The sequence below is a fragment of the Oncorhynchus masou genome, chromosome 26 (assembly GCF_036934945.1).
Source record: "Oncorhynchus masou masou isolate Uvic2021 chromosome 26, UVic_Omas_1.1, whole genome shotgun sequence".
Taxonomy (NCBI): Eukaryota; Metazoa; Chordata; class Actinopteri; order Salmoniformes; family Salmonidae; genus Oncorhynchus; species Oncorhynchus masou.
This window is the reverse complement of record NC_088237.1, coordinates 4,384,379-4,397,489: the sequence shown is the minus strand read 5'-3', so window position 1 is coordinate 4,397,489 and position 13,111 is coordinate 4,384,379. Positions and strand designations below refer to the sequence as shown.

General features: G+C 41.3%; 1 protein-coding gene across 4 annotated transcripts in view; it reads right to left on the bottom strand.

Annotated features, from left to right (window-relative positions):
* Positions 1-6,772, bottom strand: part of cblb (Cbl proto-oncogene B, E3 ubiquitin protein ligase) — a 180,316-nt gene extending 173,544 nt beyond the window's left edge. For 3 of the 4 annotated variants that reach the window (XM_064938157.1, XM_064938159.1, XM_064938160.1), the window contains exons 1-3: positions 6,190-6,560; positions 4,868-5,045; positions 4,266-4,516 (exon numbers count right to left, since the gene is read on the bottom strand). In XM_064938157.1, the coding sequence (XP_064794229.1) occupies positions 4,266-4,516; positions 4,868-5,035 (419 nt within the window). In that variant the 5' untranslated portion in view covers positions 5,036-5,045; positions 6,190-6,560. Of the gene's footprint in view, positions 1-4,265; positions 4,517-4,867; positions 5,046-6,189; positions 6,561-6,594 lie in introns of those variants that run through there. The other variant, XM_064938158.1, reaches the window with a different exon arrangement.
* Positions 6,773-13,111: the final 6,339 nt, after the last annotated feature.

The following is a 13,111-nucleotide window of genomic DNA, read 5'->3' as shown; positions in this document are numbered from 1 at the left end:
CGGAACGATATGTGCTAGCTGGGAGTTCTCTACCCAGCCAGCCAGGTGCTTCCTGTTTCACGATTGGATCTTGTTTGCTGAGGTTAAAAATATACTAGACCCGACTTCATGTCCCTGTAACGGAGCACCTAGCGATCAAGATGATGCACTCACTAGGCAGACTCAGGGTTGCTGTAGGTTTGAAAGCTGCAGGTTTGAACAGTAGCATCCAAAAATGTCTGAAAACCTATTTCTTCAAAGCGCACCTTGGTTGAACCCCCCCCAGAAAACAAAATAATATTAACTTACTGTTGCACTTCTAAATGGGTCTGAACAGGTGTGCAATAGTGCTTGTTGATGTTAACGTTTTAAAAAAAAAACACCCAGCCAGTGCTTGATTTGTAAATCGGTAGGTGCCGGAACAAAAGGTGAGCGTGAGAGGGGGTGACCTGGGGAGCTCTGAGGTACCGGAATGTATGATAAAAATCGCCTTTATAATAAAACATTGCATACATGTAATTAAGCTTGCGTAGTGCCAAAGAGCAATAGAGTAGTGGCACTTACAGAAGTTGCACACCACGGGGAGCATTTTTCATAGTCTTTTTTTAAACACATTTCATGCAATTCTATGTCATATTACACGACTGGAGACCTTCGCAGAATCTTATTCAATATCCCACATCGAAATGACAAGACAACTTTGACACGAAGAAACTGAGATCAATGAAAACGACGTGGCCTTGAATTCCATCAATAGCCCAGGCCTAGGTGTGTGGAGACACATTGTAGGCTACAATATGAGGAGGAAATTATAGTCTTAAAAAAGATTTCCATTGATGCACAGCTCACTCGCTGGTGATGGCCGATGCACTCGAAACAAAAGCCTCTCTCTCTCCTGTTTCTCTCTCCTGTTTTACTTTGTAAAACAATATTTGGAAGTTGATCAAATATTTTGATAGCCTACAGCACACTAATTAGAGTCTTCCCTCTCATCAGGAGCCATTTGCTTTGAAACCTTAGTTTTCCCGCGATTGTATTTGAAATATTGCGAAAGGCCTGTTTTGTCTGCATACAGATTTGCCGCCCAGTGGAATGGAACACTGGTGTTACAATTGCAAAGCAGAATTTGAGTGGCTCAACCAGTTGAAACGTTGTCAAGGAGGGCGGTCACGTGTGTTGCGAAACATAGGATCACTGGTTTGAGCGCCATATGGGACAGTTACCAGCACACTGACCCCGATACAAAATAATTGCTCCTGGTTTTCCCCCCAAAAAATGTAACGACTATCAGGGTCGATATGATCAATACAATCACACAGTTTGTATTCTTCCGCAAGAAATGTTATTGATACAAGTCTATTTGATGTAAAGACTGGTTGAAGTGCATAGTAAGCCACTTGTTTTCTCATTATTTTCAATTGTGGTGTCACAAGGGGGGGTCTGACCAAAGATGGCCACCAGCTACAGCTCCCATAATCCTTTGTGCTACAGGTCACCTGACCTAGTTATGCGCTAAGTTGGCAGCGCCTGTGCAGCACTGAGAGCTTGGCACCAGAACACTAGCATGGCCTGCTGAAGGCTCTCCACAGCTCAATTAACTTCAGTGTTTGAGTCAAGTGTTGATGATTAAGTAATTTTATACCCAGACAGAGCTTGGCCTTTTAAGGGAAGTTTAATCATGTACACTATATATACAGAAGTATGTGGACACCCCTTCAAATTAGTGGATTTGGCAATTTCAGCCACACTCGTTGCTGACAGGTGTATAAAATCAAGTACACAGCCATGCGATCTCCATAGACAAGCAATGGCAGTGGAATGGACTGTACTGAAAAGCTCAGTGACTTTCAACGTGGCACCGTCATAGGATGCCACCTTTCCAACAAGTCAGTTCATCAAATTTCTGCCCTGCTGGAGCTGCCCCGGTCAACTGTAAGTGCTGTTATTGTGAAGTGGAAACATCTAGGAGCAACAACGGCTGAGCCACAAAGTGGTAGGCCACACAAGCTCACAGAACCGGACCGCCGAGTGCTGAAGCATGTAGCGCGTAAAAATCGTCTGTCCTTGGTTGCAACACTCACTACCGAGTTCCAAACTGCCTCTGGAAGCAATGTCAGCACAATAACTGTTTAACTGTTTAACAATAACTGGGATTTTTTTTTTAATCTATACATCACGACAAGAGAGACAACACTACATAAAGAGAGACCTAAGACAGGAAAGTCTTCCCATAAGAGGCTGTTGTAGCAGCAAAGGGGTACCAACTCCATATTAATGCCCATGATTTTGGAATTAGTTTGACGAGCGGGTGTCCACACACTTTTGAGCATGTAGTGTATTTCTATGTTTTTAATTTAAAGTCTTTATTTTTTACTGAAACCTGTCTCAATAGCATTTGTGCAGTTATCATCCTGCCTATTTATGGTCCCTGTGTGTTCGGTCAACCCCTACACCACAATTGTCAATTATTTCACTAGTAACTGCAGATCATGGAGTGAAGTCCAGTTAAATAATTTAGTATTTATGGGAGGTAACATCTCACTTGACACAGATGTCAATTCAACGTCTATTCCACATAGATTCAACATAATTGCATTGAAATTACGTGGAAACAACATTGATTAAACCAATGTGTGCCCAGTGCGATGCACAAATGAGCTGTTTTTGCGTAGCACATACCATAAGAACAATTAAAGTGGGTGACACTGCTCATACGTGGTGGACCACTGGCTCAAACCAGTATTTCCTTTCCCAATTTAGGCCTATATTCCCTGTCACTGTCCATAGAACTTACTCTACATTTAAGACAAAATATCCACAGGAAAGTATCATTAAACCAACATTTCAAAACGCTGGCACTTACTGGTTTCTTTCTATCATCTGAGGCATGCGCACACGATGTAAACACGTGCACGAGCTCTGCTAGTGTTAATCACACTGCATACATGTAATGTGCCTACAGAAAGTATTCACACCCCTTGACTTTTTCTACATATTGTTGTAGCCAGATGCTGGATATCGAAAAGAAGGGCACCTACTGTATTGGTAGATTGGTAAAAAAAATACAAATAAGCCAACACTGAATATCCCTTTGAGCATGGTAAAGTCATGAATTACACTTTGGATGGTGTATCAATACACCCAGTCACTACAATTATACAGGCATCCTCCCTAACTCAGTTGCTGTAGAGGAAGGAAACCTCTCAGGGATTTCACCATTAGGTTAATGTTTAATGACTGTGATAGGAGAAAACTGAGGATGGGTCAACAACATTGGAGCTACTCCACAATACTAACCAAATTGACAGACAGAGTGAAAAGAAGTAAGCCTGTACAGAATAAAAATATTCCAAAACATGCATCCTGTTTGCAATAAGTCACTAAAGTAAAACTGCAACAAAAAAAGTGGCAAAGAAATTAACTTTATGTCCTGAATACAAAGCGTTATGAATGGAGCAAATCCAACACAACACATCACTGAGTACCACACTTCATATTTTCAAGCATGGTGGTGGCTGTATCATGTTATGGGTATGCTTGTCATCGACAAGGACAAGGGAGTTTTTTTATGATAAAAAGAAATGGAATAGAGCTAAGCACAGGGAAATTCTAGAGGAAAACCTGATTCAGTCTGCTTTCCAACAGACACTGTGAGCAAAATGTACCTCTCAGCAGGACAATAACCTAAAAACAAATAGGCCAAATATAAACTGGAATTTCTGACCAAGACCTAATTGAATGTTCCTGAGTGGCCTCGTTACAGTTTTGAGTCAAATCAGCAAGACTTGAAAATGGCTGTCTAGCAATGATCAACAACCAACTAGACAGAACTTGAAGAATTTTTGAATGAATAATGTGCAAATATTGTACAATCCTGGTATGCAAAGCTCTTAAGAGACTTACCCAGAAAGACTCACAGCTGTAATCGCTGCCAAAGGTGATTCTAACATGTATTGACTCAGGGGGTTGACAACTTATCTAATCAAGATACTGTATATGTGTTTTTTTTTTATATAAATGTTAGAATTTCTTAGACTTTGATATTAGAGTATTGTGTAGATCGTTGACAAAAAAAATGACAATTAAATCCCTTCTAATCCCACCTTGTAACACAACAAAATGTGGAAAAAGTCCATGTGTGTAAATACATTCTGAATGCTCTGTATTTACACCATGTGCCTCAAGTGATGGAAACAACACCAATAGCAACAGTAACATAGGATATTCACCAAACAGAGGCAAGGTAAACTTATACTCAAAACACACGTAGACCTTCTTTTCCTTACCTGTCCTGGGACTGCTCCTCATACATCCTCTCCTTGCCTTCTTTGAAAAGCCGGATAGCCCTTTTCGATTTCTTCATTAGGCTTTCAATGTAGACCTTAAAGTAATCATTCTCGCTGAGCTGAGTCAGTCTCTGGCTCTCCTCATATTTGCACTGAATTAGCCGCAGATGCTGGTACGTGTCAGGTAAGATATCCAAGATGTATGGGGGGCTGTTTTTCAGCTGTAGTCTAGGGTTCTGACAGAGACGAACCTGCAGAGAGAAGTTTTCAAAACCATGAGTTATTAGGAGGATATTTCAGACATGTTAATTCTGTTTGTTGCATTCTGCCTAACTGAGCTACAATTGCAATTTCCTTTTGACTCAAGTTCATCCCAATATATTAAATCTTAACTAAAATAACAACATTGTATTTTGACCAATGCTTAAAACCTAATGATTAAACAACCCCTAATTTGCCTGCACACATAGGGGGAAAGGCAATTTAGGTTTACGTTATTGAAACTGGAAAGCATTCGATCAAATAGGGAGGAAAAGTCAGTCTACTGCAGGTATAAGCTCATTCGAAGCATAAATTATGCAATTGAATTGAAACAAACGTACCACTTTGTCCATAAGTTTCCAAGTTTTTTCAACTGTTCGGCGGTCAGCAGCAGCCTGTTTTGGTGGTCCGACTGCATCCTGAATGGCATCAATAATGCCTAAAATCCGACCTTTGCGTTGGTTTGGTCCGCGTCCACCTGGGTTATGGCCACTTAGAGCAGTTGCCATTGTCTATATACTGAGATAAATACAAATAATCTTAGGGTCTACAAGATGGTAAAACTTTACTGCAGGTATTATGCATTATGATGAGGTTATAATCCTGTGTCTTGATACATAGATACTTTACATATCATGAACCTTATAATAATTGGCTCATACTGCTTATAACAAATGATAAAGAATAGTTTTAAGAAAAGTGTTACCGCTTTGCAAGGTGCCACTAATGCAAAAGTACAACGCAAGACAACAATGCAAATTAGAAGGCCAAGTAGGCTATGCATTAGTCTATGTGTAGTAGCCAAAGCTATTATATCATCACGGTCACAAAGTGGCATGCCTGACTAGTGACCTCCTGCTGAAAACTTCAATTTAAGGCCGGCTCCTTAACTCGTAAAACTAAAAAGAGCATACCCCCCATTTGATTTGCCATAAAGCTGAGGGATAGAGCTGAATAAATGTAACCGATCTCAAATTCATAGATGGCTATGAATGCAAGGACTAGCAGTCCATTAGGTAAACATGAAAGTTTTAACCATATTTTGAAACTACCCTCTGGGCACAGACATCAAATCAACTTCAATTCCACGTTGGTTCAACGTAATTGAATTGAAATGACATGGAAACAACGTTGATTCAGCCAGTGTTAGCCCAGTGGGTAGTTCGCTTTTTTTTTAAGCCATAATATTTGGGTTATGATGGGGTGAACTAAGACCATGGTGAATGTATAACGGTGGGGTTAAACAGTTGAGCTAAAATCATCGAGCATTATCTAGTATGCTATTCAATAATCAAAATGGGTATATCATTAGGCTAATTTAAATGATCAAAAACGGCACAGAGTAGGCCTAAGATTTAAATCGTCAGCATATGGAAAGAGTAGACGAGTCTATTACACGAAATGAGAGTAGGCTAGCTCCCAATTCTGACAAAAGTGTGGCGACTGTGTCTTTATCATATGCAACCAATTCATGAGCGCATTTGACGTTCACAAATGCATAGGCTGTATCAAACTTTAAGACTACGAGAGTCCTGTGCGGCTATACTAAATACAAATAGGCAACATAAGACAATGGTTTCGTAAAGCGTAGTACTATGACTTGTATTGATGATCGTGATAATAATGTTTTTAAAAACTACAGAAAAATAAATCATTGACTTACTGCGCACCACGCAGGAGAATGTCGACGGAATGATCCCGTTTCGAGGCTCGTGGAATAAACAACCCGACTGAAATGACAAATGGAGAGGAAATGTACGTGGAAACTACCACAGATCGCGTGTGACGGTCATTGGTTATCAATCATCCCACTTTTTGCTTTTCCAAAATCAATGTTTATAGATCAAATCAAATTTTCCCGAACTGAAGGAGCCAGTTGGCTCTACGTGGAAATGTAAAATGGTTGTGGGCGACAAAAATTATTATACGTCCCACTCTGCCCTGACATCCAGTAGGAGCTGTAACACTTAGCTGGATGTTCCATCCAGAATAGCATCCAAGTCAGAGTTACAATATTCAGCATCCGGCTCAGAGTTACATTAACATCCAGCATCATTCACATACTTACATCCTGCATCTGGCTGAGAGTTACATCCAGCATCCTGCTGAGAGTTATATCCAGCATCTGGCTGCGAGTTACATCCAGAATACAGCCGAGAATTATATCCAGCTTCCGGCTCAGATTTACATCCAGCATCTGGCTCAGATTTACATCCAGAATACAGCTGAGAGTTACAGTGGGGCAAAGAAGTATGTAGTCAGCCACCAACTGTGCAAGTTCTCCCACTTAAAAAGATGAGAGAGGCCTGTAATTTTCATCATAGGTACACTTCAACCATGACAGACAAAATGAGAAAAAAAATCCAGAAAATCACATTGTAGGATTTTTAATGAATTTATTTGCAAATTATGGTGGAAAATAAGTATTTGGTCAATAACAAAAGTTTATCTCAATACTTTGTTATATACCCTTTGTTGGCAATGACAGAGATGACGTTTGACACGTTTTCTGTAAGTCTTCACAGGGTTTTCACACACTGTTGCTGGTATTTTGGCCCATTCCTTCAAGCAGATCTCCTCAAGAGCAGTGATGTTTTGGGGCTGTTGCGAGGCAACACAGACTTTCAACTCCCTCCAAAGATTTTCTATGGGGTTGAGATCTGGAGACTGGCTAGGCCACTCCAGGACCTTGAAATGCTTCTTACAAAGCCACTCCTTCATTGCCCGGGCGGTGTGTTTGGGATCATTGTCATGCTGAAAGACCCAGCCACTTTTCATCTTCAATGCCCTTGCTGGTGGAAGGAGGTTTTCACTCAAAATCTCACAATACATGGCCCCATTCATTCTTTCCTTGACACGGATGGTGTTCTTTGGATGCAACTCAGCATTCTTTGTCCTCCAAACACGACGAGTTCAGTTTTTACTAAAAAGTTAAATTTTGGTTTCATCTGACCATATGACATTCTCCCAATCTTCTTCTGGATCATCCAAATGCTCTCTAGCAAACTTCAGAGGGGCCTGGACATGTACTGGCTTAAGCAGGGGGACACGTCTGGCACGTCTGATTTGAGTCCCTGTCGGCGTAGTGTGTTACTGATGGTAAGCTTTGTTACTTTGGTCCCAGCTCTCTGCAGGTCATTCACTAGGTCCTCCCGTGTGGTTCTGGGATTTTTGCTCACCATTCTTGTGATCATTTTGACCCCACGGGGTGAGATCTTGCGTGGAGCCCTAGATTAAGGGAGATTATCAGTGGTCTTGTATGTCTTCCATTTCCTAAAAATTGCTCCCACAGTTGATTTCTTCAAACCAAGCTGCTTACCTATTGCAGATTCAGTCTTCCCAGCCTGGTGCAGGTCTAGAATTTTGTTTCTGGTGTCCTTTGACAGCTTTTTGGTCTTGGCCATAGTGGAGTTTGGAGTGTGACTGTTTGAGGTTGTGGACAGGTGTCTTTTAATACTGATAACAAGTTCAAACAGGTGCCATTAATACAGGTAACAAGTGGAGGACAGAAATCTTGCTTGTTTGTTATTGACCAAATACTTATTTTCCACCATAATTTGCAAATAAATTCATGAAAAATCCTACAATGTGATTTTCTGGATTTTTTTTCTCATTTTGTCTGTCATAGTTGAAGTGTACCTATGATGAAAATTATAGGCCTCTCTCATCTTTTTAAGTAGGAGAACTTGCATAATTGGTGGCTGACTAAATACTTTTTTGCCCCACGAAATATACAGGATCCGGCTCAGATTTACATCCAGCATCCGGCTCAGATTTACATCCAGCATCTGGCTCAGATTTACATCCAGCATCTGGCTCAGATTTACATCCAGAATACAGCTGAGAGTTATATACAGCATCCGGCTCAGATTTACATCCAGCATCTGGCTCAGATTTACATCCAACATCCGGCACAGAGTTACATCTAGCATCCTGCTGAGAGTTATATCCAGCATCTGTCACATACTTACATCCAGCATCTGGCTGAGAGTTACATCCATCATCTGGCTGAGAGTTATATCCAGCATCCTGCTGAGAGTCACAGCCAGCATCCGGCTAAGATTTACATCCAGCATCCTGCTGAGAGTTACATCCAGCATCCTGCTGAAAGTTAAATCCAGCATCCGGCACAGAGTTACATCCAGCATCTGGCTCAGAGTTACATCCAGCATCTGGCTCAGATTTACATCCAGAATACAGCTGAGAGTTATATACAGCATCCGGCTCAGATTTACATCCAGCATCTGGCTCAGATTTACATCCAACATCCGGAACAGAGTTACATCTAGCATCCTGCTGAGAGTTATATCCAGCATCTGTCACATACTTACATCCAGCATCTGGCTGAGAGTTACATCCAGCATCTGGCTGAGAGTTATATCCAGCATCCTGCTGAGAGTCACAGCCAGCATCCGGCTAAGACTTACATCCAGCATCCTGCTGAGAGTTACATCCAGCATCCTGCTGAAAGTTAAATCCAGCATCCGGCACAGAGTTACATCCAGCATCTGGCACAGAGTTACATCCAGCAGGCGGCTGAGAGTTATATCCAGAAACCTGCTGAGAGTTATATACAGCATCTGTCACATACTTACATCAAGCATCTGGCTTAGAGTTACATCCAGTTTTGCATAGTTTTTACTCAGTCATTCACACACACATATTCACGCCTCCATGCACTTTACATACACCTTACATTATGATACTTCCACACCTCATTCCTTTTTCTAAGTTTAAAGTTAATAGTTTTGTTTACATGAAAGAACATTTTTTAATTGGCCTGTACCTGTTGTTCGCGTCCCCTAATTTTTGCCAAAGGCTATGAGCCGGCCTGTGACACATGATTAATGACTCATGGTGTAATTGTAACCACATACAGGAACTCAAGTCATTTTGTTCACCTGACCTAGAATTCTTTACAATCAAATGCCGACCGTATTATCTCCCAAGAGAAATGTCTTCGGTTATTGTCACAACCGTGTATATCCCCCCTCAAGGCGATCGCACGACGGCCCTCAAGGAACTTCACTGGACTTTATGCAAACTGTAAACCATATATGCTGATGCTGCATTTATTGTAACTGTGGATTTTAACAAAGCCACCTAAATTCTATCAGCATATCGGCTGTAGCACTCACGCTGGAAAAACACTGGATCATTGCTACACTAACTTCCGCAATGCTTACAAGGCCCTCCCCCACCCCCTTTCAGCAAATCTGACCCTGACTCCACTTTGCTCCTCCATTCCTATAGGCAGAAACTCAAACAAGAAGTACCCGTGCTCAGGACTATTCCATGCTGGTCTGACCAATCGGAATCCACGCTTCAAGATAGTTTTAATCACGCGGACTGGGATATGTTCTGGGTAGCCTCAGAGAATAGTATCGACGTATACGCTGATTGAGTTTAAAAGGAAGTGTATAGGAGATGTTGTACCCAGTGTGTTTATTAAAACCTACCCTAACTAGAAACAGTGGATAGATGGTGGAATTTGAGCAAAACTGAAAGCCTGAAATACCACATTTAACCATGGAAAGGTGACTGGGAATATGGCCGAATGTAAACCGTGTAGTTATTCCCTCCGCAAGGCAATCAAACAAGTGAAATGTCAGTATAGAGGCAAAGTGGAGTTGCAATTCAACAGCTCAGACACGAGACGTATGTGGCAGGGTCTACAGACTTTCATGGACTATAAAAGTAAAACCAGCCACGTCATGGACACCGACATCTTGACAATTAAAAACCTTCTTTGCCCGCTTCGAGGATAATACAGTGCCATCGATGCGGCCCGCTACCAAGGACTGTGGGCTCTCCTTCTCTGTGACCGATTTAAGATATTTAAACGTGTTAACCCTCGCCAGGCTGCCGGTCCAGACGGAATCCCTAGCCATCATGAAGTGCTTTGAGAGACTAGTCAAGGATCCTATCACCTCCATCTTACCTGTCAACCTAGACCCATTTAAATTTGCTTACCGCCCAAATATGTCCACAGACGATGTAATCACCATCACACTGACCTATCCCATCTGGACATGAGGAATACCTATATGAGAATGCTGTTCATTGACTATAGCTCAGCATTCAACACCATAGTACCCTCCAAGCTCATCTTTAAGCTTGAGGCCTTGGTTCTCAACTAGAGGTCGACCGATTAATCGGAATGGCCGATTAATTTTGGCCAATTTCAAGTTTTCATAACAATAGGAAATCGGTATTTTTGGGTGCCGATAAAACATTTTTTAGACCTTTATAGTCAGTTAAGAACACATTCTTATTTTCAATGACGGCCTAGGAATGGTGGGTTAACTGCCTTGTTCAGGGGCAGAACGACAGATTTTCACCGTATCAGCTCTGGGGATCCAAACTTGCAACCTTACAGTTAACTAGTCCAACGCAATAACGACCTGCCTCTCTCTCATTGCACTCCACTGTTATGCGAATGCAGTAAGCCAAGGTAAGTTGCTATCTAGCATTAAACTTATCTTATAAAAAACAATCAATCATAATCACTAGTTAACTACACATGGTTGATCATATTACTAGATATTATCTAGTGTGTCCTGCGTTGCATATAATTGACTGAGCATACAAGTATTTAAGTATCTGCCCTGAGTGGTGGTAGGCAGATGCAGGCGCGTAAACATTCTTTCAAACAGCACTTTCGTGCATTTTGCCAGCAGCTCTTCGTTGTGCGTCAAGCATTGTGCTGTTTATGACTTCAAGTCTATCAACTCCGGAGATGAGGCTGGTGTAACCGAAGTGAAATGGCTAGCTAGTTAGTTGTTCCCCTTGCTCTGCATGGGTAATGCTGCTTCGATGGTGGCTGTTGTCGGTGTGTTGCTGGTTCGAGCCCAGGGAGGAGCGAGGAGAGGGACGGAAGCTATACTGTTATACTGGCAATACTAAAGTGCCTATAAGAACATCCAATAGTCAAAGGTTAATGAAATACGAATGGTATAGAGGGAAATAGTCCTATAATTCCTATAATAACTACAACCTAAATCTTCTTACCTGGGAATATTGAAGACTCATGTTAAAAGGAACCACCAGCTTTCATATGTTCTCATGTTCTGAGCAAGGAACTGAAACGTTAGCTTTCTTACATAGCACATATTGCACTTTTACTTTCTTCTCCAACACTTTGTTTTTACATTATTTAAACCAAATTGAACATGTTTCATTATTTACTTGAGGCTAAATTGATTTTATGATGTTATGATATTAAGTTAAAATAAGTATTAATTCAGTATTGTTGTAATTGTCATTATTATAAATAAATAGGCCGATTAATCGGTATCGGATTTTTTGGTCCTCCAATAATCGGTATCGGCGTTGGAAAATCATAATCGGTCGACCTCTAGTCTGGACCATCTGCAGCAACGGAGTTACCCCCCTGTAGTGGGCTTAGCCTCTGCTTGGAGCCGCCTGACAGCCAACAAGACAACAGCCAATGCTTTACCCTACAATATTACAGTGGACATGACCTGTAACGCTTTGATGTCTTGTGCAGTCAGCTGGTGTCTAGTTGTCAACTTGGTCAGGGTTAGACCTATATTTACTGTTGCACTGAACTTTTGCGATGATGGGTGGAGGTGCTGCAATGTTGGATGGTACTCTGTCTGGCTGATAGCGAGGCACCACCATGGCCAGGGCTTGGAATGTAATTTGTGGAGCCTGTTTGGGTTAAGTAAGATGTAAGGAGATATTACAAAAGTATATTTGGTATCAACATGTGGTGTCAATACAACTCCATCCAGACAAATAAACAAACGTGTTTGTAGAAGTACAATAGTTGTTTGTCTTTTATTAAACCAGTGGTCCCTACCTGATAGGTGTCATGTGAGGGGGGTATGAGCTGCGATAGGTCTGGTTCAGGGACCAACAGGATGTTGTTGGGGTAGTTGAGGAGGTAGGAAACCACAATGGTGTAACCACCCTTAGCACCTCCTCTTCACTCTCCTTTCCTTCCGTGTCCTCCTCGCTGCTGGATGATTCTAAGATCTCACTCATGTCCATCATCCAACTGTCAGGGATCAACTTGATTTTGAGGAAATGCACTGTCCCGTCCAACCATGGTTGTATCCCGCATGTTATACATGGGGGATACAACCATCCCAGATCTGCAGATTATGCTGCGAAGACACAGAATCGTTAGATCATTTGTTTTGGTTCTGAGTCCCATATATAGCTGGTTTTTGGTCACAGGTTCAGGAACGGCTGAAGAATTTTAACATTTATCTAGAGCTAAATCTGTAAATAGTACGGCTGGGTGATTTAAAAAGTCAAATCAATCAATAATATAATATTACTTATAGCAAAAAAAAATGTTTTTACAATCTGTGGAAACTATGAGAATAGAAAGGTTCAGAACTTTTGTGAAATAGCACAGTTGAAAAATATCCAGAAATCAAAACTGGCTGGTCTTCAGAGATACTGTAGATGGGAGGGGACTAAAAACAAACAAAAAGGTAACTATTGTAAAATATACTGTGTCCATAAAATGTCTATAGTATGTATAAGCTGGAAGTAGAAGCTAAAGTGTAGTTATCCATTAGTTGACTCCAATTAGAGGAGGGGTGGTAGGG